This window comes from Anser anser, assembly GCF_964211835.1.
Source record: "Anser anser genome assembly, chromosome: 11".
Lineage (NCBI taxonomy): Eukaryota > Metazoa > Chordata > Aves > Anseriformes > Anatidae > Anser > Anser anser.
In genome coordinates this window covers 4,092,664-4,120,121 of record NC_139732.1, presented here as the reverse complement: position 1 = coordinate 4,120,121, position 27,458 = coordinate 4,092,664, and the positions used below count along the sequence as shown (strand labels likewise).

Below are 27,458 nucleotides of genomic sequence, written 5' to 3'. Positions count from 1 at the left end.
CCTAAAAAAGAAAAATTAAACCCCATTTTTAATTAACTGATAAACTATTAATCAAATTTTTGCAATGTTAGGTGACACATTATTCATTTAGATAGAATGACTGTGAACTTAAACTAATCAAATCTGATTTGCCCACATATGCTTGATTGAAATACATTTTAACTAGCATATACAAAGAGAAAATCTTGGATTTCTTACCTAATCTTCAGAGTATACTGCTGAGTTAATAAGGGCAGTTTTTTTTTTTTTTTTTAAATGAGACCACCATTTCTTAATCTGCATATCAAAATCAAGAGCAACTTAATTGCAAAACACATATTCCTGAAATCTAATCATTATACTGCTTTAGGGTATTTTATTGAAGCATGTTAAATTATGGACAGAATATTAATGATGAAGCTAATCAAACCCAATTAGTCACTTCTAACAATAGTCACATAAATATACAAGTCAGGTACTAAAGTACTGTAGGTATGGTTTTAAGTTTTTTAATATAAAATTTATGTGGTATATATGAATTATACTTGCTATTTTTAATCTAAAAATCTGGGACAAGTCATTTCAAAGAAAATGAGATGCTAGAAGACAATGGAACTTGTCCCTTAGTATTAGAATTGACACTCCTGATTTTTGAACATATAAGCACGGCTCAGCTGTGATGTTGATGGGCACATGATTAATGGGCCAGAAGGGTGGGTCTGCCCCAGCTCCCAGTGCGGGAATACAGCCGTGCGCGCAGTTTTGTCTCCCGGTTGTGTTGTGATTGCCATTGACTGCACAAACTAGTCGTCTGCGTGAGCCGTCTAGTCTCGCACTGCAGCGTGTAGGATTTGCATATGCTGCTATAATAATTGTAGTACATAATAATTACAGATGTATTATGTCTGCATTAAAAATTAGAGTCTTCCTTTCAGCTCAGATACAGCATCTTGTAAGGATTTAAGTGAAATACTTATCTTTAAGCTGACTTCATTTGAGTGCACTTTGATAGTGATATTTTGGGTGGCTTTCAGTTCATTTCAGCTTCCTACTTGATAATTATGGGAGGGCAGCTGTCATCTTTAGGTCTATCTACTCCACCAGGAAAAAAAAGCACACAATGCAGGGGTCACAGATGACCTTCTACTGATGTCTTTTGAAAGATGTGTTTTGAAAATCCTTTTAAATTGCAACTCTTAGTTTCCATAATTATTCAGGTCACATAAAAGAATGACTTAGCATATTTATAACCCCTTTTTTGCCCTTACAGATTTAAGGGCATGTATTTTCTAATTTGTAATCATCTAATTTTAAAAAGGGGTATCCATAAATAATAGGTATGATTTTAGTGCCAAACAGGGAAGCCTTGACAGGATTTGTGATGCCATCAATGCCAGGAGTTGTGTCGTGTGTCAAAGAACCTAACAGTATTTTCCCCACGCAAGCCGTGATTATCAGCGGCTCAGGCACATCCCTTTGGCACAGACCCACTGGGGCTGTCACCAGGCATGTATTGTGGTTAGGGTGTTAGGTGCAAGAGCTGGGAAGCTTCCCGTCCTCTGGATTTTGGGGGAAATGGGAGCAGCCCTTGCTGATGGCCCAGCTTGCCATGTTTGCGTGACGGGACTGCTGCCTTCAAGCATGGTGCAGGGCTGGCCTCTTGCTGTGCTCCTCCAAGGGGAGAGGCTGTGGCTGCCCCAGCTGAGCCACCCTCTCCCCAGGGGGACCAGGGAGGGACAGGGGGTGGCCTCGGGTAATTTTGTCGCACCCATCCTGGCAGTGACTGGCTCCCAAGAGGGGAGGACGAAGTGCCCTGTCCATGCTGGGATGCTGCACCCCCCCGCCACTGAGGCTGTGAAGGCATTTGCCTTCAATAGCAAGATCATACACAGGTGTGCTAGCCACCAGCCAAACCACAATGGCTCTCATATTCACAAGACTGTGCCGTGTTAGAGACCCTGACAGGCGAGAAGAACTCTTGCAATTAACAAATTAAACATTTATTTCTTCTCCTTCCCAAATAATATCTGGTTTCCCCTATTATTGCTATGTTGAGTTAATTTTTTCAAAAGTCTGAGTTTGTGTGATATTGCAAATACTCTGCAGCTGTGTGTGCCCAGTGGTGGCTGCATTCGGCCTTGCATTTGCAAAAGGGATAGTAACTGCCTGTGCAGTCCCTTGGATAAGAGCATGTTTGTCTTGCACAGACAGCTGAGTGTCTGTTGTTACTGAAAGATCTCCCTTGGTAGGAGTGAGCAAAAAGGATCATTATAGGGTAACCTGGGGGAAGATGCATTTCAACCATAGCTTCCTATACTGTTTTATAAGAATAAAATGGGACACTGCTAACTAGTTAAGCTTATTAGCTGGGTAGTATTACATCAAGCCTAAATTGAGGTCTTGTGCTATAGCTAAACTTCTTCAGCATGGCTCAAGTACTGCTCTGCTCCTGCTGTGTGACTCTTTCAATGTGGCACGCTGCATATAGTGGTATTTGAATTCAGCAGTGTTTCAAAAGAACATTAAAATTTATCAAGTACATTTAACTTAAAATCTATATCTAAATAGCATGGAGGTAGTGATAAAAGTAAGGTAATTCAGGTTAAGATGTTACATTAGCTTCTCTGTGAATGGACCTTTCAGACTGTGTGGAGCCAGGTTGAAGTCACTGAACTAAAGCCATATCTTAGCTCGGAGCCCAATGCAGTCTGTGCCTCAGCTCAGATGGGCTTCATAGCCTACTCTTTGACTTTAACGTGATTTTTTATTTTTGATATTTTTTTTTAAAAACAAAACACCTCTACTTTTTTAGAGGACTGAATTCTTCAGTAGTTCTACAAAGGTATTTTGCTAGTAGTCTTTTGGGAAAGCTTTTTTCATTCCCCAACCAGTCCCATGAACCTGGGCCAAAAGTATGACCAGCCCAAGTATTACTCCAACTTTACCAATGTCTTTATTAAGGCTAGTTTCTATTTCTCTACAGTGAGTGAATTTTCTGTGTTTTATGTGGAGCACAAATTCCAAAATATTAGATAAATGTTAACTTTGTGTAACTTTGCATGATTCTGTAAGTGTCTGCTTCAATAAGCGGTGAAGTCTGTCCATTGCTACCTATTTCTTACACTATGCTGAAACACCTCCGAAGTGCTAAAGGAACAATGTCTCTTTGAATTTTGCTTGAATTCTTCTAATCAAGGATGAAATTAAAGTGCTTACACAATATCATTAGAGTACTCAGCAACTACTGAGTCACGATTGTGAATTGTCAGTTATCCTATAAAAGTTACTGGAAATCATTTGTGGGATTTATCTCCCTGGCAGTTTACCTAAAAATAAAAATTGGCCCCAGACTTCCTCAAAGCCTCCACTTCTCTCAGCTGTTTGAAAATGGAAAGCTAACAGTGAGAGCTGCTGCCTGACAGTTTTAAATCACTTTCCTTGTGGCAAGAAGGGGGTGAGAGCCCTGGGCACTGGTGCTGGCGCCCATTCCTGTGGGAGGCTTGTGATGAGCCCCGGCCTCTGCTTGGTGCCGAGGGAGGAGGCTGTCACCTCTGCAGTGCTGGTCCTACCCAGCCATCATGCAGCCGTGCTTCCATGCACCGTGCCCTCCAAAAAAGCACTGCAGAACTGCAGGGGAGGTGTACCGGAGGAACTTCTTGTTCTGTCAGTTCCTCCTTTGCTTCTGGATGATGGTGAGATTAATTAGGGGGCTTAGCTAGGAAGGCAGCATGGCCTGCTGCTGCTTACCGCTGTGCTATAGATAATAATCCTGAGAGCTGGGAGCGAGTCGTTGTTGACACTCAAGTTTCAAAGCTTTACAGGTCAGGGCAGGCCTGTCCAGGTGTGAAGACTTCCATGTGCTCTCTTTTGGGGACACATGGGTTAATGCAGTGGCTCGGTATAAAAGCCTAATGCTATTGAAATGAGTGGCAAAACTCCCATTTACTCTGGATTGTCAAAATGATCTGTAGAGCCCTCTAAGATTTGAGTTCTGTTAATAATTATTACTTCTACATAAAAGTAAACTTCTATATTTATAACTTATAACTTGGCAACCATAAAATGCACATGTTTATAATGAATAACCGTGTGAACTTATTACTCCAGCTCTCCTCCATTCTCATCCCTCCTCAACCTCATGTTTTACCTGCTATTTGTCTACAACTAGACTGAAACATCTTTTGGGCAGAGACCATTTTTTTCTGCTTGTATAGCAAAGCATGTCCATGGCTCTATGTTAAATAATAATGGAAGCATTTTAAATTTGGGAAAACAAATGTTCATGCTTTTGACAACTTCAGAACATGAATGCAAGTGATCAGGCATGCGTGTCTAGAGATGTGCTTTCTACATACACATATTGTTTCCTTTTAAAGACATCTGGATCTTCTGAATTCAGTCCAGAATTTGGCCTAGAAGTTTACCATTATTATGCCTCAATCCAGCAAAGCATGACTGTAGGGAGACATAAAATTAAGTATACATATATGTGCTTTGTTGGAGGCCTGTAAGATTTTGTGTATTTGTGTTCTTGTAATTTTAAAATGAAACATATTGAAAGTATTCATTTCCTTATTCTGTCACTTTCTCACTTATTTTGATTTATTATATATAAATACACATCTAAATTCTAGATGCTTTTCGAAAAAAATCAAAATACACTGAAATCAAATGTAAAAATAGTATCTACTCTTCACTGAACTAAATAATATCCCATCTGCTTATCAGCATCACTTTTGTATGTAAACAGCAGCTCCCCTATCATGGCCATCTCATGTCAAAACCTCTTGTTTTTAGAGGAGAGCCAGGCTATTTTTAGTTGAGAACAAAAATATCTGCTCCAAGTTGAGGGATCTTTACGTGGAATCAGCCCTGTCAATTTTGCTTCCCAAGGATGGTAAATGTTGCCATATCTCCCCTTCATTTACTTAATGCCACTGACCAAAAGTCTTGCTGAGCGGGTGTTCAGAGGTGCTGTCCTTCTAGTTCTGCTACCACAAGTAACGATGTTCTTGCTGTTGGCTGGGCTCTCCTTTGGGCTAGCTACTAATTTTCTAAGCAAATTTTAAGCCATGAAGATGCCAGCCCAAGGATGCCTGGTAGCTGTTGCTGTAGCAGCGTGGACTGGGTTTGTGTAGTACTTTGAAACAGAAATGAGTTAACAAGATGGTCAGGCAGTAACTTTCTTGCAGTGTAAAGTAGTAAATGAATGTAAACAGATTAAGGCTCATCTTATAAAACTGAGATAGTGCCCAGTTCAGGTTGATTAAAATGGTTAGAATATTTCAAACTATTAGTCATCTAGATCAACTATATTTGATATGTCAAAAGATGGGGAAATATCTGCTTACATCTTTTGCATAGGAGTCTAATCAATCCTAATTTGCTGTATTATATAAAATAGGTTCTATCTGTGCATGTGACCTGAAAAAATAGATGTCATCTTTGGAACCATTCTCCTCTTTTGGGCCCAAGGACTGCTAGACTAAATGACTGGGATCACCTCACTGAGATTTCTCAAATATTTGTAGTTTACATCATTCCAAACAACGTAAGCACTTGTAATTTTTTTTCCTAAATAATAATGCTAAGCTTCTAGTAGAAACCTTCAGAAGATGGAAAATGCAAAGCTAACTGACTGTTACATTTTCTTAAAGATATTGTGTGAATTCAACAGTGGTAAAAAGTGCTGGATTTACATCACTGAGCCTTGAGACCTCCATTTTAAGTGCCACCTGCAGTGGTGGTTTATGAGAGATGAGGCTCGCTCTCCTAGAAGTTATGAGACCACCCAGCCCCGATTACATATGCCATGGATTAGAATTCAGATGGTAATGATTTCTCACTATTACCAAGACCAGATTTGATCTGGTGACATAAAAAGAGTTCAAATTGTATTACGAGCCTATTTAGCCTAGGTCCTCCACAGAAACTCTTCTTTTTTAGACAAGTCAACTGAATTTTACTCCCTCGAGGAGAGTCCTTAATCATCTAAGTACTTCTACTGAAACCATGGGTACTGTTTCAGTAAATGGGATTACAGGTTTAAGAAAGGGCATTCAGGAGTGAATCATAGTGCTTTTTGGTTTTGTAGCAGCAGTTCCTTCAGTTTGTCTTAGTCCTTCTTACTCCAGTGGCATTTTTTAAGTAAAGCTTAATGTAATGAATGTAATGCTTAGTACTATTTGAAATTTTACTGGGGAAGAATTAAACAACTGGTAGGATATCGGGAAACCAAAGATATCTGTAGCAACAAAATAGAGTACTTCAGAGTGGGATAAATAACAAGAAACAAAAGGTGAAATAAAAGCAACGTTGGATGATAGGGAAACAGGTTTCAGCTTGTCAGGGAAATGCCCTGTTTTCACATGAGTACATTTGTTAAAGCATATAAATAAATATATGTAAATATATGTAAATAGTTCTCTGAAGTGAATAAGAAATTGCAATTAAAAGGATAGACAAAGTTATTAACAGAAAGTAGTGATAAACCCAACCTTTGTAGTTACAAGATTTACTTCACCTTCAGAAACCCAGGTAAAAAGTTTGGGAAGCATTTTAAGGCTGTGCCACTGGTTTGCTGTAGCACAGAGAAAAGACTCTGCTTGTTCAGGACAACCATCACTTCTGTGGCTTTGAAAGAACCCTGTGTGAAACACGCAGCTAGCAGGCACACCTTCTGGGCCTTGGAACTGGGAAACAAAGAACAGCTTCCTGAGAGTTTAATGGTGTCAAACTGGCTATCTCTGTCACATCAAAAAGCTGCTCTTGATCGATAATCAGCAGAAAAATATATCTAGTAAGAGAGTATTTAACAGTGTCGCTTTTGGTGCAGAACTCTTCGTGGGCCTGGTCCAGGTGGCTCCTGCCTGGATGTGATGTGTTACATGGCCTAAGCACGCTGCCATGGGTCAAAGTTTGAAAGCTTTATTTTGGCTTGCAAAAGGGAAATGCAAAACTTCATACAAATTTAATATGGTATTTGCTTTGTGCATGCAGCCCGTGTGCACATTTGCCAGCTTCTACATTGAAAACAGTTTGTGTACCCAAATACTAGAATAGAACCAGTGCACTTGCAGTGTTGGAGATGCCTAAATCTGTTCACCGAGCTTGTGTAAATACAACTCTAGCTCTGCCACCCTCATAACCACCTTTGCAAATGAATACAGAAGTAAATAGTTTGGGTGAAAGCCACCCTTAATGTCACAATCTTCTCTTTAATGGAAACATGAACTTGGTGCTGTCTGTTTAACAAGCTAAAAGAACAAATTTCATAGTACACCTCATAAAAATCTCAGAACTTGATTCTCCTTTCACTTATGCAGGTATAAATCACCATTGAACTCAACAGAGTTATACCAGCTTTAATTCTCGTACATATGAAAGGAGATTGAGGCCCTTAAGGTATTCAGCTATCTAGGCTATCTTTACTAATATACTGACATGATCAGAAAGCTCTCCTCCTTTAACAGAGAAAAGATGAGGGGAAAAAAGCAAAGTGACACTAATCTTTTCTGAGTCAGGCTTTCCTCTTGGGTGTGACTACATGCAGAAAAGCTAGGATTTCTAGGTGATACTAATCAAAGATGGCAGGAGCAACTACAAAGCATACAAATAAAGCATCCAACTTTCATATATTAAACCAGCCAGGACAGCACTCATGGTATAAGAGCTAGGATACAGTCAGCTGTGCTGCTGCAAGGTGCCTGGAGCTTTATTGCATGCTAGTATCACAAAAATAAATTATGTTAATTTCTTTATTATTATTAGCAAACATAAAACAGTGCACACTAACAGTTGACTATCTTGCCTTCCAAAGATACCACATATTTTACATAGATGTGTTTTGGATCAGAAAACAAGATTTCTACAGATGCTTCCACAAGGAAAGCTTGCAGCCTGTCCCAGCTCTTCTTAAATAGCTGCTCAAAGATGTGTGTGGATACGTGTATGCATATGTATGGGTAATTTCTGATTATTTTCTGTATGCTGATTGTCTAACCCAAATTCAGGCTCCTCTACATCACCACCAATGCACTGGCAGACTTTAAGGTCCTTTTATGTTGCGATAGCTTAAATCTTCATGTAACAGAAAATCAGGCCCCTTGGAAAGAAACGAGCATCAACCTACTTAACACACAATCCTGCCAAAGAGCTGAACCAGAGGGTGGAGTGTTTTGATTGTTCTCAGATATTACAGTGTTAAACATGGGATAGGTGGGTGGATGGATGGCAAAGGAGAGGGTAAGTTGGTTGTGTTGAACAAACACTTAACTGTTACCTAGTGCCCCCAAAACTACATTTTAAGCAGGAGTTAAGCTGTTTAACCATGTAACTGAAAAATCAGTAGTGTGTTGGTGTCATCTCTGAAGCCTCTTATGTTTAATGAGAAAAGGCAGTGTAGAGAAAACAAGCTTCAAAGGGCACCACTGAACATGCTAATGTCACTATCACATGCTGATGTTTCAGACCAACAGCCATTTAAAACCCTCATTCATTCTACTTCTGGGCAATGAAAGGTGTCTAGCGGTTTGACTTCATTGTCATCAGCTAAACACAAAAAGTACTGACAGTTTCAGACTGATTAGACTGAAGGAGATGCAGCCTTTGACCACGGTTCTGCAAGCACTGAATATCTTCACTTGGCTAAGCAGTTCCACTGAGCCCAGAGGGACTGGGTCTCCTTCCAGATTTATTGATGGAGGGAGGCTCGTGGCCATAAATTTTTGCAAGAGGAAGCTCAAAAAAGAGACAAAAGGGTATAACTGCAATCTTCGGAAGAATGTTCATTAGAAATGTTGATAGTGGTATGGTTTGGAAAAAAACTTTTGGATTGGCAGAGCTGAGACAGTTCTAAAATTCTTGCTGGTGCACATCTGTCAAGTCTCAGCAACAACAACAAAAAAGACTTAACATTTAAAAGAAACTTAAGAGTCTCTTTGGGAGTTCAAAATGAGCATGTACTGAGAGTTTTACAGTCAGAATAATATTAATTATATAATTATTATATTAATCTTATGACATTTTGATTTTGAATAAGCTTTAACATGAGGATACTGTATTTTTTATTCCTACTACTGCATTCTTTTTCATGAACTGTCCATTAGAATTAGTGCTCTGCAAGATTCAAGATTCAAGACTTGTAGTCACCCATGTAGAAGGCAGGTTGTCTGCAACCACAGTAACGCACTATACAGTAATGTTTGTGATTTAAAAATGAAAAGAAAAACCTAAAACATGCACTTTGGAGATGGATCCAAGAAAAAAAACACAACAGTGATGTTGTGTATATCCTATGCCAGGAGGATAAGTTTGAATTTTTCCTAAAACAGATCAGGAAGCCTGTTGTTGGTCTGGGGAGTTCATTCATGATTCACGTTATCAGACTGTCCACACATGCTGACAACAGAGGTGGTCTTCGTAGGCTGTGTCTTGTTTTCAGAGGATGTGTTCTTCTCACAGGAGAAGATATTCAGGGTAACATACTCTCCAATGTGGTAACTATGAGCACCATTTCATAATTTTTCCCCAGTTCACTTTTGTTTCTCTCAGCAGATAGGCTGGCCAGACCATTTCCCCTCTGTCTTCTTTCTGTTCTCCCTTTTTCCTCCTTCTGTTGTGCTAGCCCTCTTTGTGGAGTAGTGATGAATGACATTTCAGGAGTTATGGGGTAAGGTGCAGCCTTCATCACCAAATAATGTCTTTTGCTTCAGAGCCCTGGTGTGCAGTTCTCCGCTGCCAACTTAACTTGGCCTTTCCAAAACTTGGCTTCTAATCCTTTGTTCTCACAGGTTGAGCTGCCCTGTTAATACCAGAACCAAAAATATGGCACCAATTTATCATTTGCAAAAGGTCATCTAATCTAGCTGGCTTGGGTGCTCATAAGAGCACTGCTAGCAGCCACAGCTACAGTACAGACGTATTTGCTGACTGCTAAGTCATCCACTTGGAAGACAGCACGTAAGCTTCACTTACAATGGTTTTGTACAGGTTATAAGTGCAAAAGAATGCAACCCAGAGACAGGCTTCGTGTTCCTTTTTGGCAAATGCCGTAACCCATCTGTTTGTCACTATTACAACATTTTTTCTTTGGCAGATGAAAAACAAAATGTACAAAAGGATGCAGTAAACTATTCCATACTCTAGTCAGTGCAACCAAGCCCATACAGTCATTATGCTGATAATGATGTAGCCTCTAATGTAGGCCAACTGTCAGAAGTGTTCAATGCAATACATTCTAGTGACTGAATGATGTATTTGTGGCACGTGAAATAGTGAAGTCTTTGAAACACGATGCAAGAGAAGCGGTTGCATGTCTTTTTTACTTTACTTAGAAAATAAAAAATGTTTTGTCATATAAAATTCTTACTTTGTGGGTCCCCTTGTTAGCTAAGTGTTTTTTTGTTATCTCTGGCAAAAAGTTAAAATCTTAAAATATGTATCCTTGTGTTGTGCATCTGTTTTGTTGTCCAGTCAAACTGTGAGGTGACACAGGATCAAACTAAAGTGTTTATAAATTACCTGTGTTTGTACTATCTCCTCTGTGAACACTGTTAATTGGAAAAAGGTTTAGAAGAAGTTCTAAACAGACTGAAAGGGAGTTATTTGCTAGGAGTTTGCTAGTGAGCTGTTTTCTGAAGATAATGTATAGAAGTATCCTGTCTGTTCAAAGGATCCAGAATCCCTCAGTGACAAATACGTGCCAGAGATTTCAGCTAACTTTCAATTATTCTTGAAGATTATGGATGTAGTTATTTCATAAACCAAGCTACCCAGCTGCAGTTGCAAATTTTTATTCGCAATATTGGAAGCTGTATTAAAGTCTGGCTAAAAGCTAACTTCCAGCTTGAGTAACCATGCTTTGAAAATTGTTTCTAAATTCCTCATCTGTGGAGCTTTTACAAGCTCTTAAAGGGGAATGGGAACCTGGGTTTAGAAAAGTGCACAGCATATAGTTATGTCTTCTAAATAACATAAATAGTTGTTTTGTGGTGTATACAAGGTTAGTTCTGCTCATGGAAAGGAAGTCTTGTTTCTTTTGCAGGAGAGAGAAACCCCTGATGTACATGTAGGGCAGATGCGTCTTTCTACCATCATGCTATGACAAACCTGCCAGCACCTGGTGGGGAGAGGGGACAACTGAAGCATCCCTGCTCTACTGATGAACGTATACACTGGGCGTTTACAAACCCCTATTCGCTCAAGGGAAAGGTTCAGCAGTAGATTAAAGGTCTACGTGTAACTGAACCCACTTACATGGTGTTCAGAGTGTAGAAGTTAAAACATGACTGCCAGGTTTTTTTTTGTGGCAGTCAGTCAAGTTCCCCCCAAAGTTACTCAGCTCTTTGGCTGCACTGTGATCTGGCACGCTGGCTGTTGTAGCATGCAGCTTTAAGGTATGGCTGTATTCCACTGCCACCATGTTACTTTGGACGTGCCTAATACCATTCATGAAATTAGCTAATGAATTTACTGCATATAAGTTACTGCATGGCACTCTGAGTGGCCATCCACCACTAGCTCGCCATGCGTAACTGTTCAGCGTTGGCAAGCCTGAGTGCTGCACTGATTTTAGCGAATCTTTAAAAGTATTTTGCCATCCTGCGGGTCATAGAAATCCTCACGTTATGAATTTGTGAGAATGGGCACTGTGAGATTAGTTGCTGTGGCATAACCTTCATGCTACAGAAGATACACAGTTATGCGTTTATGCATGCCTAGGTGTGTGTAATGTTGTAGATCGACCAAAACGCTTCACAGATGGAAAATGCCTCACAGATCGGCTTCGATTTTCTGAACCCGAGGCCTACGAGCTCCGGGCCTGCGCTGCGACCGGGGGCACCTGCCCCTCGGCGCCCCGCGGTGGCGGAGCCCCGGGGGGGTAGAGGCGCCCTCCCGGCCTCTCCCGGCCGCCCGGCGCTGACACAGGCGGCGGCGAGGCGCGGTGTGCGGCCGTGCCGAGCCGGGCCGGGCCGGGCCGGGCCGGGTGTGGGTGTGGAGCGCCCGCCTCTCGCGGCTCGCAGCCGGGTGCCTCCCGCGGGCGCTGGGAGGCTGGCTGGCTACCCAGAGTGCAGCAGGCAGGCAGGCGGCAGGCGGCGGCCAGCACCGAGCTGCTGGCGCTCTCCCGGCCCGCCGGCGCAGCGGGAGCCGGGCCCAGGCGGCGGCGGCTGCGGCGCGGCCCAGAATGCGAGTGTGAGATGCTTCCCCCGGCAGCGGCGCCCCGGGCCCAGGCGGCGGCGGCCCACGCGTGGATGAGGCTCTGGAGCCGGCGCTTCGCCCTGCACAAACATTTCTATAGGACTCATTCGCCCTGCTGAGGAGATCGGATCGGCCCCGCACGGCGCGGCGCGGCCCGGCCGCCTCAACCCCCCTGCCCCTGTTCCTCCGTCCCCTGCGGCGCCCTCACGGGCTGCCGGCCCGAGGGCCATGGAGGGCCCCGGCGGCGCCTCGCCGCTTAGCCCCGCGCTGGTGGGCCGCCTCCGCCAGGAGCAGCAGAAGGTAACGGCCGGGCCGGGCCAGGCAGGGCCGGGCGGGGGGACCGGGGGCGGTAGGACCGGGCCCCGGGAGGGGGCGGGGGGGGGGGGGGGAGAGGGGGGCGGGGGACACCGGGGCGGCAGAGCCGGGCCTGCCTGCGGCGGGTGGGCACGTGATGGCGGTGACGTCACGGGCGGGGGGGGGGGGCGGCCCAGTCCCCAAACATGGAGCCCCTCTGACAGGGGCTGGGGGAGCCGCGGGGGGCTGGGTGCCGCGGCGCGGCGCGTGGGGTGCTGCTCCCTCGCGAGTGGGCCGTGCTCACCGAGCCGGTGTGCTGTGGGGCTGGGGGGCCTCAGCCCTGCAGCACAGGTGGCGCCCGGGGCCATATTCAGTGTGTTAGAGCCGCAAATACATGTTCACCCACGGTCCCCATGCTTCTTATTTTTTCTATACATTAAAAAATGTTTAAAGGTGTTTCTGTGGTATGTAGTAGAGCTCCTCAGTTCAGGACTTCTGTCTTCAGTGTGCATTGCTTAGTCACCTGTTGTAGTTAAGAAAACCGAATAACGCATGCATGGTGTACATCGTGTGTCTCACCTGGCATATTGTCCACAAAACAGTGTCCGCTTTTGAGTAGCACACCAGGTAATTACCAGAAGATCTGCGTAATCGACTGACCGTTAATGTGGATGAACAGTAAGAGGATCTGCTGGAACGCACTGCGTAGCCCAGTCTGCATGGATAGTAACCTGTTAGACTGGTAATCAGTGATAGTAACCTGCCTGTTCATTTTCAAGGTGGCAGAACTTGGTGAAGAATAATTTATCTGGTACATTGTTGTCAGTCAGGCCTAATGTGTAAGTGGATGCCTGTCATAACCACATGGAATTATTCCCAGTTCGTGGTAAGACCCCTCTGTGAGCAAGTTTAAGATTCTTAAACTGATCAGCTCCAGTGCAAAAGAGGCCCAGGAGACCATTAATTAAGCCTCTGTTAGGCTGATGTACCAAAATTATATTTTATCATAAGGAAACTTTACATAATTTCTGCAAATTGGCTAAAAAAAATTGATCACTTCAGCTTCAATATGAAATTATACTAAAGAACTACATATCTTGGTTACAATGGAGTGTCATGATGAAGATATAGTAGACTTTCCCTCTGTGCAATGAATATATATAATTGGATTACAACAGTATTTTCAGTTACGAAATTATTGTATTTTAAGATGGAGGAGGTCTTTTCGTTTCAGGTGCTTCTTTGCAGGTATTCATATTTTTCTCACAAAATTACTGAATTTGAAGACTCATGTTTTGGACTTACCACAAAGAGAGATAGGGAGATGTAGTTATTCAGTACTGTGGTAAGCTAGTAATCATAGTACCAGCATCATAACGAATAGTACAATTACTTAGAACTATTATCTGTATGTGTTGGCATTTAAGCGGGCACATATATTTCTTTTAATCAGAGTGATATTGTGCTATCCTAGTGACACTTGATTAAGTATAAAGAAACCCATTTATTCCCATTAGTCTGAAGGCAACCTTTAGTATGGTAGTGAAACACAGCATTGTCTGTCTGCAGAATTAAAGATAATATTTGAATCACTGTTGATTATTTTACCATCCGGGCGTAACCCTGGTTTAGCTAGTTAGAGTTTTGAGATTTTAAGTGCTAAAGGGCTGCTGTGGAGAACACCCGAACTGAGGCCTCCTTCCTGTTTAAAAATATTAAAAGAACAGGATGTTCGTGACTTTCTATCTTTAATCTGATTGAGTCTGCAACTTCCAGGTTTATGACCTCTGGTGAAAAGTAATTTTAATTCTTGTTTAGGACTGCTTGCCTGTTGGACAGATTTCATCTTTTTAATTTGTAGTGATAGTAAGACCAAACTGTTAAAAGCAATTTTCAGTGCTTCCACTAAAGGCACTTTGTATAAAAACATGACTTAGAATGTGCATCCTGGGGATAAATTACAGAAGAATATCTAGTAATTTTCATGATAAAGACCATCATTGGAAACACAGTGCCTGCGTATAGTTTTGAATATTTCTGGAAGAATATAATATATGTATCATGGATTACTTGCAAAAGCAATATATGTTAGCTGAAAATACTGTGTTAAATCTAGTGCAAGTTAGTACACGAATTATACAATTAATATTTAAATAGGTGGATTCTCATTCTATAGAGACTGCACTTAAACATAATGTTTGATATATATTTATTCCTGTGATCAAATGGGTTGGGATTACTAGCTGATAGGAAGTTGACAAGTCGGATTGGTGTGATTTGGTAACACTTCTGAAGACAGTGGATTTACAGTGGGCTCACGCGTTCTGTAGCTTCCAAGCAATGCAATGAAGATATGCGTAATGGGAGGCATTACAGAACCAATTAGACCCAGGAGACATTTGTAGAGTGCAAACACAGTCATGGAGAGTCTGATGGATTCCAGTGTTATCTGGCAATAGGATTTTTTTTTTCACTTGCACTGACAAACACACTTTTTTATTTTCCTTTTAGGAGAATTAGGATAAGGAAGTGGCTCTCCTGTCACTCATCATGACAACGAAGCACAATTAGATTTAGTATAGCTATTACCATAACTAACTGTAACTTGGTAGCCACTGTGCATTATGACTTTCTTAATTTTTATGAATTTGATTGGTGGAGACTGTATGGTCTTTAATTTCTAAATTGTGCGCAAGATGCTGCGTACTTGCAGTTTATTAACAGTTAAACAGCTTGTAGGCGGTTACGTGGTAACAAATCGCAGAATCCTAAACTTAATGCTGTTTTATTTTGTTTTTCCTTCTTATATGATTTACTTATGTGGCTAGTTGCTTCTGTTTTCAAGTCTTTTTCAAATAATATCTATGCCATGAAATCAACAACATGGCAGTGTTAAGGCTGTTGGTGCAGCCTGAAAGGGAGCAGTGAAATTGAGCACAGTCTTGTACACTTCTCACTGCTGCAGGAGTCACTGGAAACCTGAAGCTGTTTGCCTGCGGACTCAGAAGATGAGTCAGTCAGTGTGCCTTCCAGTGTAGCGTCTCCCAGGGTAGTGCACTTTTTCAAGCCTGCATTCAAGTTAGCAGAATTTAGAGAAGGCTTAGATACAAGACACCAGGGTGGTAGGGCTTCATTTTGCACACTAACTGTTTGAGAAAAACTGACATAATGTCTGAAGCTTTGTTCAACATACTGCTTAAAAGGTCCCGTCTGAAGCTTCATTTGCCATATTCTATTTAAAATAAACCTGGACAATTGCTTCATCCGAAACTGATCATAGAATCATAGAATCATAGAATATCCTGAGTTGGAAGGGACCCTTAAGGATCATCAAGTCCAACTCTTGATACCGCACAGGTCTACCCAAAAGTTCAGACCATGTGACTAAGTGCACAGTCCAATCTCTTCTTAAATTCAGACAGGCTCGGTGCAGTGACCACTTCCCTGGGGAGCCTGTTCCAGTGTGCAACCACCCTCTCTGTGAAGAACCCCCTCCTGATGTCGAGCCTAAATTTCCCCTGCCTCAGCTTAACCCCGTTCCCGCGGGTTCTGTCACTGGTGTTAATGGAGAAAAGGTCTCCTGCCTCTCGACACCCCCTTACGAGGAAGTTGTAGACTGTGATGAGGTCTCCCCTCAGCCTCCTCTTCTCCAGGCTGAACAGGCCCAGTGACCTCAGCTGTTCCTCGTACTTCTTCCCCTCCAGGCCTTTCACCATCTTCGTAGCCCTCCTCTGTACACTCTCCAACAGTTTCATGTCCTTTTTATGTGGTGCCCAGAACTGCACACAGTGCTCGAGGTGAGGCCGCACCAGCGCAGAGTAGAGCGGGACAATCACCTCCCTTGACCTACTAGCGATGCCGTGCTTGATGCACCCCAGGACACGGTTGGCCCTCCTGGCCGCCAGGGCACACTGCTGGCTCATATTCAACTTGCTGTCTACCACGACCCCCAGATCCCTCTCTTCTAGGCTGCTCTCCAGCGTCTCATCGCCCAGTCTGTACGTGCAGCCAGGGTTTCCCCGTCCCAGGTGCAGGACCCGGCACTTGCTCTTATTGAACTTCATGCGGTTGGTGATCGCCCAGCTCTCCAACCTATCCAGATCCCTCTGCAAGGCCTTTCCACCCTCATTCGAGTCCACAACTCCTCCAAGTTTGGTGTCATCAGCAAACTTGCTCAAAATACCTTCTATTCCTACATCCAGATCGTTTATAAAAATATTGAAAAGTACCGGCCCTAAAATGGAGCCTTGAGGGACCCCACTGGTGACCACCCGCCAGCCTGACGCAGCCCCATTTACCATAACCCTTTGGGCCCTGCCCATTAGCCAATTGCTCACCCATCGTATGATGTTTTTATTTAGCTGTATGGTGGACATTTTGTCCAGTAGGATCCTATGGGAAACCGTGTCAAAAGCCTTGCTGAAGTCCAAAAAAATCACATCAGCTGGTTTCCCTTGGTCCATCATACGGGTGATCATCCCTTTTACTTTCTTAGTCAATGTTGTGGCATCTTCCAGAGTAGCAATATTTGTCTTTGCTGTTGTTAATATGAATTAAGTACCCAGTAGTTTACATAGTGACAAGAATTGTGAAATGAGTTAGCACAAAGGCTTCTGTTTCACTATCAGTGTAAACAGACTGAAGAACTGGCTGCCATAAAAAGGTGAATCCCTCCACCACCTTTGTATCAGCACTTGTGGTCAAGTTGCTGTGGGGTAAGTGGAATCCAGTAACACGTGCCAGGACGGCAGTGCCAAATGCCAGCACGAATGTGGCTTGGGAAGTGCTGCGCCAGCAATGGGTGAAACTGGGCTGCCCCTTGGAGCCGCAGCTGTGCTTGTACCAAGTCAGAGCAGTTCCGAGCAACAGTCTCAGATGCCTGATTGAAAATTTTATTTATGATCATGTGAGTTATCCAGGAAGCAGATGACTCTAACCTTGTGAAAGATTTTTAATCTTAGTTTTTGATGTGGTTGCTTGTTTATGCCTTTGAGCACTTCTGGAGTGGCACATTTGTGACACTGCTTAGTGACCTGGGTTGGTCCAGCTTAGAAACAAGCTTTGTTGTTGATTTTTTTTTTCTTTTTTTTCCCTGGATTATTTTTCAGCCAGAGTGGTTCCCTAATCTGGTTGAAAGTGCAGCATCACAAATGTGTGCCAGCAGATTCTGGCGGGGTTGGAAGGATGAGGCAATGGAGCTGAGTAGCTGGAGACAGGGAGGGACTGATGGCTGGTTTGCTCAGGTCTGGGGCTGAGCGTTGAACCACAGCCTGAAGGTATGTCTGTGAGGCAGTTTAAGCTAGTTAATTTGGGCATTGCTGGCAGCATAGTTGTTGCACCATAGGCTACATCAAAGCTTGCCAAACCTGCCTGAGACGTTTGGTAGGTTAGATCGTGGGAGTTTCATGCTTGTGTCTACTGCTGTCTTGGTATGTGAGCTAGCATGGGTATGGTATAGCCACATGATTATGCTCACCCAAAGGAAGCTAAAATATTAAGTTATGAGTTCCTTAGGTTTGTCTCAAGATGAAGTTACATGGCACAGCCACTGCCTTGCTGCCAGGGAAAGACAAGACCTTGCTCCACTTTGGTCATTGCTTGCACCAGTTCTGTTGGCTCAGAGCAGATTTAACTCACTCATCTAGCAGAAAAGTTCCATTTGCTGTGTTTGAGAGTTGAAATGACTGACAAAGGGATCTGAAACAGTAAAACGGGTGCTGGGAGCTTGTAGTTGGACCTGGGGAAGAAGGGTGCCACCTCATGTAACACAGCACTGCCTGCTTGGCTGGCTCACCGGAGAGGGCGGCCACACTTCAGTACGCGCGTGTAGAGTTACTGCAAAGTAACTGCAAGTCGTTTGTCTACGTGACCTACAGCCACAGCAGGGATTGCAACATAAAATAGTCTTGAGAGGACAGAATTTCACAGCTGGCAAAGGAGAGATGAGGCATTTTTCTGTCTGCTTTATAATTCCTAGATGGTTCAGGTAGAATTCTTAAGTTCACAACAGTCATTTTAGTCCTAAGTTAGTTTCGGTGTATTGATAAATCGTAGTTACATACTAATCTCTCTGTAAAAATGTGAGAGCCAATTGTGTGCACAATTAATACAAAAACACTAGATCTCCACTTGCTTTCTTGTAGAGATAAGTAAAATCTGTGATAATATTTTTAAACGGGAAGATTTTTTCCTTTAGAAAGAAATGTTTGCCATGATTCAAATTCCTTTCTCCCTTCCTTCAGTATTTCTCTCAAATACATTTCTTGAAAAGGCATAAATTTCCACCCGAAGGGGAACTTATGTTAATAATTTGTTGAAATGTAGTGTTTTTCAGTAATATGATTTAATAAATGAATATGAAAGCTTAGAAATGCCTTCTTCCTTTCCTTTTAGATCATACACTGGCAACAGACTGAAGAACTTTTAATAGTTTTATTTCATTTTTTGATTGAAAATGGGGCTCTAGGAAAAACAATTGTGCAAAAGTTAATTCTGTCTTTCTCCATCAGTGACTGCTGTGTTTTAGGCAACTACTGTGTGGTTTCCTAGAGGAAAAAATGAAAATTCATTTTAAATGTTTATTTTGCATGTGGCTTGTTACATCCTTGTTACCAAGACATGATTAAATGTTTGACCACCCATTAGCGTTCTTCTGTAATGTAAAGTCATGTTGTGAACTGGTTATGTTATTTCATCAGTAAGTTTAATTTTATTTTCTGGTTTTGGGGTGTGACAGAAATCTTACGCATACGAGTATTATGGCAGAGTGGGTCTTGATACTGCAAACGTTTATAGACGGAGGTGGCTCATGTGTATATATCAACTGAAGTAAATACTTGCGTGTACAAGGTTAAGCAGTTAAACTCAGGAGGGTCATCTGAATTAGATCAGTAGAGGAAATTACCTTGGATTTATCATGAGCCTTGTAAACATGGATCTGCATTGCAGAAGACCAGTATATGCTTTTGCTGTAGTTTGCAGAAGGTTCTGAGCAGTAGAACCAAGGTCGACGCTGCGATCTTTACACAGTCCCAAATGGCAGGGACATTCTCCTGAAGGCAAATCGTTGGTTTTAGACTTTATTAGACCCTTACTTTAATTACTGTCTCATTACTTGCTCTGCTTCCACAAAAAGTATTCCATACTGCCATTTTCCCTAAGTAACTGGAAATGTGATTGAAAGGGATGTTTAAAGTGAGACTAATTCAAGATTAAATAGTCACAAATTATATTATTGCTAAATGTAAACAAATTACTTGCATATCTGATTTTATTCAGATTACTTTTCAAGTGGTAAATAATGCTTTATCACTTATATAGTGCTCTTACATCTTTAGAGTGCTTTTCTCACATTAATTAATCATCATTAAACACTCTGAGGTGGGTAGGTTAATACTATTATCCCCATTTCGCAGATGAAGAAATGTAGACTGAGAGGTTGTGATTTGCTTCAGGCCATATAGAAGAAATCAGAGCTGGGATTAGATCTATTTCCCTAGCTTCTAATTTCCGAGGACCAACCAGATTGAGAACCACAGCTTTGAGGTAAAACATACAAGTATGCATATGGAAACAGCACATGTTTGGCCTTTTAGGCCAAACTCCCTGTTAAAGTGGAAGCTTTGTGCTGCGTGTATTTAGAGATTCATGCCCAAAGTGTGGAGGTAACCTCTCGTTTGTTTCAGAATTATTCCTAACCTGATGGGGAATTTTTGTTTTAATCTTCCATTGAAATTAGCTTTCATCCTGGAAATAACAGTCTCTGGTTCTTGGGACTTGGATGTAAGTGTGAGTTGGGTACAGCACTTTTCACAAGCCGAGACATAAATGAAATAAAACCATGGCAGCTTGCCTTAGTGCTGTTCATAATATAAGAGAGAAAGGTAAGAATTGCCCTCGATGTGTTAAACCCACCGCCTTTGTAGGCAGTGCCTTGCAGCTTAGTTCAGAGAGGCATTCTGGTTCCTGCACTCCACCTCAGGGAACTAGCTAAATAAAATAAAATAGTCTTGGACTGGAGAGCAGAGCAGAACTATCTGTGCACTGCCTGGGTAAGCAGAAGCACCACAGAGAACTGTGTTCAGCTGTAAGTTACGGGAGCACATGCAGAAGCAACAGGTAAGAAAAACTGAGGTATAAAGAAGGTACGCTTTTACATGAGGGTGCGGACCTGCTGAGGAGAAGCAGCAAATACGCAGACAGTAATGGGGAACAGAGCAGAGACCCGTGGGCACATACAGGTGAGAATCAGCTTCATGCTACAGCATCCATCCCATGCACCTTCCTTCCCAGCGTGGCAGTGCCAGCGGCTGCAGTGCCTGGCTGCTGAGTCAGGGGCTCTGGCATCTGGTTCTAGCGCTGCTTCTGGGCAGCCTTCCTGGTGAAGTCACTCAGCCCATAAAGTCAGCGTAGCACTTTCCCAAGGTGCTGTACACCTTAATTCATGGAAAAGGTTTTGAGCTCTTCATATGGAAGATCCTGGAGAAAGTGGAATATAAATAGACCAGAAAGAAAATGCACTGGAGAAAAGGGATTTTCTTCCCTCGGACAGCTTGACAGTGTCTGTGGCTGTATGGTATGCGTTGTTTGGGGTGGTTTTGACTCATTAGCCGACCAGCTGCCCAGTGTTAAGGTGGGGACGGTGGGAATGGGGCTACCTGGGAGCTGATGTGCAGCTCTAAAGCTGCTTCTCCCGCACTGCTCTGACAGCACTTGTTAGTCCCAGACTCAAGCTTCCCTAAAAGCAGTAATGTACGCCTCCCTCTCAGTAGCTCCGTGTGTAGCAGCAAGGAGAGCAGAGCCAACACATCATGCACTTTACCATCGGATTTGCACCCAAAGGCGTTATGCCATGGGCACCGGGCATGCAGAGCTGCCCTTGCAGCTGTGGTGCTCTCAGGGCAGGGGCTTGGGAAGTGCTGGATTGTAACAAACTGCTGGCGGGGGAAGGGAAGGAAACCAGATACCTGCTTATTTGTTTTCTTGTGAGGTTGTGGAATGTGTTTGCCAACAGTGGGCCATGTTTTAATAACCAGACTTGCGATTACCTAATGTTAGATTTGCTGCAAGAGTAGTTCAATAAATATTATAGCATGCAGATAAGCCACCGATAACACTGTGCGTTCACAAATTCATATACTGCTGTGCCTAAAAGGTAAGAATTCAGATTTTATTGATACCACTTCCACTCTAGTGTCTTAGAAGCAGTGCAGAGTTGGTGGCACTGGTGCCTGGACAAATTGAACTTATATGAACAAACGAACAGGTGATTTATTTTATTTACCCTGGGAGAAGTTTTCATTCTTTAATTGTAATTCCAAATATAAATTATGTGGGGAAGATAGACTAATGATTTTTCTGTGTTTGATTAAAGGCAAAGAATCAAAGATTTGTTTATACATTTATCAATTTGTTTCTTTGCTATCATAAAACCAGTTGTTATCCAAACAGTGCGACTGACCTAATAAGGGACATATGCATAATCGATCTCCTTCTGTTTTTCAATATATATGCATATTTTTTAAATAGAGTTCAGTACCAGAAGTTAAGTCTAAAACATTTTCAAGGTGTTATATTTTAGTGCTTCTATAAAAGGTCTCATTTTATTCTGGCCACTGAAATGAAAAGGTTTGTTGTTGGTTCCACCCTTTAGTATCCCTTCAAGAGAGATTATATCAAAGAAGAAGAATTAAATTAAAATTGATTGGTGTTATTGATTTTCTTTTTTTCTTTCTTTTTTTTTTTTTTAAGGGGATAAAGGGCAATGGAAACAGCATATGCCCCTATGCTGTTTTGAAGATGGACTATTTTTTTAAAACATAAAAGCATATGTGCCCAATTTACATATTTACCAATTAAAAAAGCTTCCAGGAAACATTAAGTAGACTATCTTCTGTAACCTTTAACATTGTAGCTAATGGATATAGCCTGAAAATTTTCATAGAAGTTCCTCTAAATAATGTAAATGATTATGAATATGTAACTAGTTAATATGCAGCTACGAAAGGATTATCATGTAGAGGTTAATGAACATGCTGCTCTTACGGTTTGCAGGGCTTTTCTTTTTGTGCTTTTAGCTTGCTTCATGCATGGAAAGTCATGTATTGGGAATGGGAAGCTTCCTGTCTTTTCCATCTTCATCTTTAATGGGGCAATTAAACTGGAACTTTCTTAAAGGATTTCATAAACATTTTTGTATGCTTAATTATGTTGTGTAGTTTACAATCAGTGCCAAATCTGAAAGAGTGAAATGTGCTGATGGGATATTCTCTGACTTGGTAGTGTTGCTCTCCATTGTGTGCTCGCATTGTTAGGAAATGTAGTTGCGCTCGTATGATTTACACCTTGTGGGAAACTTTGCTCTTGAAATGGGTTTAACGTTGATAGCGTGAATTAGATTTCTGTGTTTATATCTTGCAGAAGTCTGTATATTTATTCTTAACATTAAAAATATTTAGCTTGCACATTAAGGAAAATACTTGCTGGGAATTTGATTTATAAGAGTTTAAAGCAGATGATAAATCTAAACTTGGCGTAAGCAGGGCAAGCTACCTGGCTGAATTTCCTGATGGATTATGAAACAGCCTAACCACAAATGTACAGCTGATCCTTTTCATTTAAGTACTTTACTCTGTTTAAAGAATTACTAGCTCACAAAGCAGCCCCATTTTTTTGTTTGTTTTTGTTTTTGTTTTACACCTATATAAGTACAGAGTGCAGGGTCTGAGATCTGTTCTGCAATAGCTGCACATATGCTAACTAAAAAAAAATTGTCTTTCATTCTGTTGTTTGGGAAAAAAAAAAATTATCTGCTCCAGTGATTTCAGTGGTACTTGAATGTATGTTATTGTTTTTCTCATTAATTGCTTTCAAATGTTAGCATTATTTTGGCTACAGAAAAAAAAAATTGTAAAAATAAAATAAAAAAAAATTGTGAAGATGTCTAGACATATTTAATTGCCTCATGGCTTCATTACATTTCATATAATTGAATGAAATTGTTTGTGTTATATTTTTGGTAACCATTATTCAGAGATCAGAATATGTTTTGAAAGGCAAAATTTCCACATAATTATGGAAGAGAAGGGCACAGGTTTCAGCATCTTGGTTGTTTGCTGTGTCAAAAAAATATGGTTAAAAAAGAAAAAAAAGTATTTCATTTTAACAATATACTTTGTTCTGTAAATTATTTTTGACCTCTTGGGAAGGTCTACAGTATAAAGAAATAAGTGAAATATTCAGATTAAAACTACTTTTTTTGATCTGGACAGAAAAGAATGGAAGTCAACAGTTTATAATGGTCAAATATCCTTTTATTTAAACGCTCACAAAATTAATTTGTGCATTTTCAGATTAAAACTGCCAGTGGAAACATTTGTTGACGTACTGATAAAGGAAAAATGTTTTTGGTGCTGTGGAGTTCGTTTTGTTTTTTTTTTTTAGTGAATAAGTATGGAAGTTATATTGATGTCATGTTATAACTTATATTGTTTTCTTATTCTGCAAGCATGTAACACTGAAAATAGATCTGCAGATCGCACAAAATACTGCTTACCTTATATCATATGTCACTTAATAGTTATGGAGCAGGTATTGTACCAAAATATGAATTGAAAACTGTAATTTTTTCTGTGGTTATCAGTCTGCATTAGTGTGTGATTAAGTGTGCAGCTTAGTAACTACCATTCACAAGGCTTTGCAATGACAAATAAAAATGTATATAGAGACACTACCAAATCTGTAAGGCAACTGTTCTAGTTTCTGATACATTGACATTGCAGCTCTGTGCTTAGCCTTGTTTTTTCATGAACAGTTATCTGTTTTAATGACAGGTGGTCACTAGCTGCCAAGAAAAAATCCAGCACTGGTAAGTGAAAAATGTTTGATTACATGCCTAAAATACTGATCAGTAACCTAGTTGTATTCTAGTAAACTTACTGTACTTACTTACTGTCCATTCTAATGACAGCCAGATTGGACAGGTATGTTTTGGGGACTGGAGGTAGCTCAGAATTATTGCAGTATGCTCTCTCTGAGGTGTTTGTATTTGCCACTGATGCCATTGCTTTAAGTCACAAATAGACTGAACCTTAGCGTATGGTAAATACCCATCTCATTCACCATATTTCCCCAAGTAACCTTGTGGGATGATGCTGAATTGGCCTGATAGGTGGACAGGTATTCACAGAGTAGAATCAATTATTCTTGTTTTCTCTTTAACTATGAGCAAGTAGGGAGATTGTTGTAGCACATTTTTGGGGAAAAAAACACCAAACAAACAATGTGAAAGTAATGTTTCTCTGTTTACCCCCCAATAAACCATCTTATAAAGCATAGTTTGTTATGCTTAGAAAGAAATGATTTATGTTAAAAAAAATATATATATATCTGGGCACTTTTTTCTCTGTTGGCAATCTATGGTTAATAGAAAACATGCTTAGTAAATAATGGTTTTCTATGGCATCTGAGGAAAATGTACATTTAATGGTGAATGAAATCTTATGAGTTACTGTGAGATATAACAGTTGATCTTACAGATATCAAATTACAATATATCCATGCTGTGTTTACCGTGATTTTACTGAGAGAACAACAGGAGCTGTCTTGATTATTGTCTGCAGGGTTATTGCAGAATCACAGCAACTGCCCCTTTAGTGGTGAGATTAAACCTTTGGTTATACACCATCAAGCATATAATATTTTAAATTTATTTTAAGAGGCTTTTTCTTCATGCCTGAAAGATCTCCAAGCAAATAATTTATATTTAGTGTATATCAAATGTTTTTAGTTTAAATGCACATGGGCTGCAAGCACTGGATAAGAGAAAAAAAATCAAGGCAATCTATACACATCGTCATATTAAATTCTGACTATTGGCTTGCAAAAATAATCTAAAACTAATATGTTTCATTTATGTTTAAAATTCAGAGACTGCATTAATTTTCAATAAGGGAAATATTACTGAAGTGCCTACTGGTGCTGCTGTAGTTAAGTCGGTCAGAATTTCCATAATGCACATACTTTTGGGGGAGTTTCTGCAGTGTCCATGCCAATTTGGTACAGTGTGAAGTTCTGCATGTACATTCTTTCACAAAGAGACATATTTTTTTTTTTTTTTTCAGAAATAAACTAATTGACAGCCTTAAAATTGGAACTTTTTTTAGAAGTTTGGGAAATTGGTTGGGGTTTGTAGAATGGGGTAGGAGGGTAGACATTGGGAAGAGGGGTTGCTTGTGTATTGGGTTTTGAGCAAACTCTGGCCATGATCCTATGAATTTGGGGGATTTTGTCACAGAATGTTATAGGGAAAACCTAACTTACTGATGTTTTTTATGTAGAAAAGCAGTTTATAGAGCATCCATACAGTTTTTACTCTAAGAAAACCTATTCAAAATTTAGTACTCTTATTTAGATCCTGATTGTGCAAGAGCTGAGTGCTCTTGCTCTCTTGAATAATTTGTTCATATAAGACCTTTTAAGTAGTCAGTGACACAGAAGAATGTTAAATAGAATTGGGTGAATAACAATAGGGTTTTAAAATGCCCAAGTTAAATATATTTCCATTAAATTATTTTCTTTTTCACTTTTTAGTGCACACCTTTAAGTATATTTTTAAAGGCATGAATCTGATAATGGGTCTGGGATCAGACGTGGTATTTTCCTTTCTGGATACATGATCATAGCTGGAGCCTAGTACCCGTTCTCCACGTTCCCTCTCCCTCACTGCACGTGGTGACCAAGCACACCACTGGCACACGTGCTCTAGATGAAGAGGAAGGTCTGCTTCCTTCCTTGAGTAACATTCTTTCACGTCAGCTCATGAAATGGATAGATTTTCATTTTCTTTATCTTGGTGGTCCAATGCTTAGAGATTCCTGTGGCGGAGGTCTGACCGGCCAGAGGCGGTTGTTCCACTGAGTGCAGAAACACGTTCTGCTCTTTCTAAATGTTCTTTCCCTCACCTTGCCCCATGGATCACCACACTGGGGAGTCTGCTTCCAGCTATCATTGGTGCAGAAGATGTGGTGAATCAGGGCAATAAAACCCTGCTGTATCTGAAGCAAGTTATTTCTGCTGTACCTGGATCAGATTATTCAGTAACGGGCAGCAGTCAGACCTTAAAGGCAGAATCTTTCCGATTAATGAAGAAATGTCAGGTGACTTTGAGCAATGAAACAATGGGTGTGCTTAATCCTGCTATGAGTGGGATCTTTTTTTTTTTTTTCCCCGTACCATTCTTTTCCTGTGGAGTCCTCTTTCACTGAAGTGAGGTCAAGGCCTTCAGTTTGGGGGTCGCTTGGTTTTCAGTGAGTAGTCTGCATCATTGTCCTCTTCTCTGAAAACACAGATCTCTGCAAGTCAAAGGCTGCATTTTGTAAATGTCCTTAAGTAATTGTTACTGATACCAAGTTGTCATTATATTGCTTCCCCCCAAAACATCTTGTGAGCTTTGTTGAGATTCATGAGTTTGGCCTTCCTCTTTAAAGGAAGTGAATTACGTCGTCACCGTAATGAGGGCAGTGGACAAAGAAACTTGCTGGGTGCATTGGAAAAATCTGCCATCAAACCAAAGAAGTAGCAAGCATCTTTTGTAAATTAGTTGTATGGAATACAGTTTTAATGTCCAAGTGGTTTAAATTCTTTGTTCGTGACCAGTTCAGCAACTTAAAATATGAAGTACTCCAGGTATGAAGTAGTGTGATTACAGCAAACTTCAGCTATGGAAGAAAATGAGACAAAACATAGGAGTTGCAGATAATTTTTCATAATGAATACTGAAGGAGATTTTACTCTCCTTCTGAATCTAAGAAAATCAATGATAATATTTTGAGAATTGTGTTATCAACTATGACATTCATTTTTCAGCACATTTATAGATTGCTTTCCTGAATCATCCTCAGAAAACCTGTAATTTGCATCCTGGGTCAGCGTTGTTAAGTGTGCTGCTTCGTGCTTTCAGTTGCCTTCTATTGCAAAATTTACTGCCA

General features: G+C 41.0%; 1 protein-coding gene across 1 annotated transcript in view; it reads left to right on the top strand.

Annotated features, from left to right (window-relative positions):
* The first annotated feature begins 11,724 nt into the window (after window positions 1–11,724).
* URI1 (URI1 prefoldin like chaperone) overlaps window positions 11,725–27,458 on the top strand; it is a 44,433-nt gene continuing 28,699 nt past the window's right edge. Inside the window, 3 exon segments of the mRNA XM_083852170.1 lie at window positions 11,725–12,231; window positions 12,235–12,477; window positions 24,303–24,337. Coding sequence (XP_083708296.1) covers window positions 11,740–12,231; window positions 12,235–12,477; window positions 24,303–24,337 — 770 coding nt within the window. The 5' untranslated portion in view covers window positions 11,725–11,739.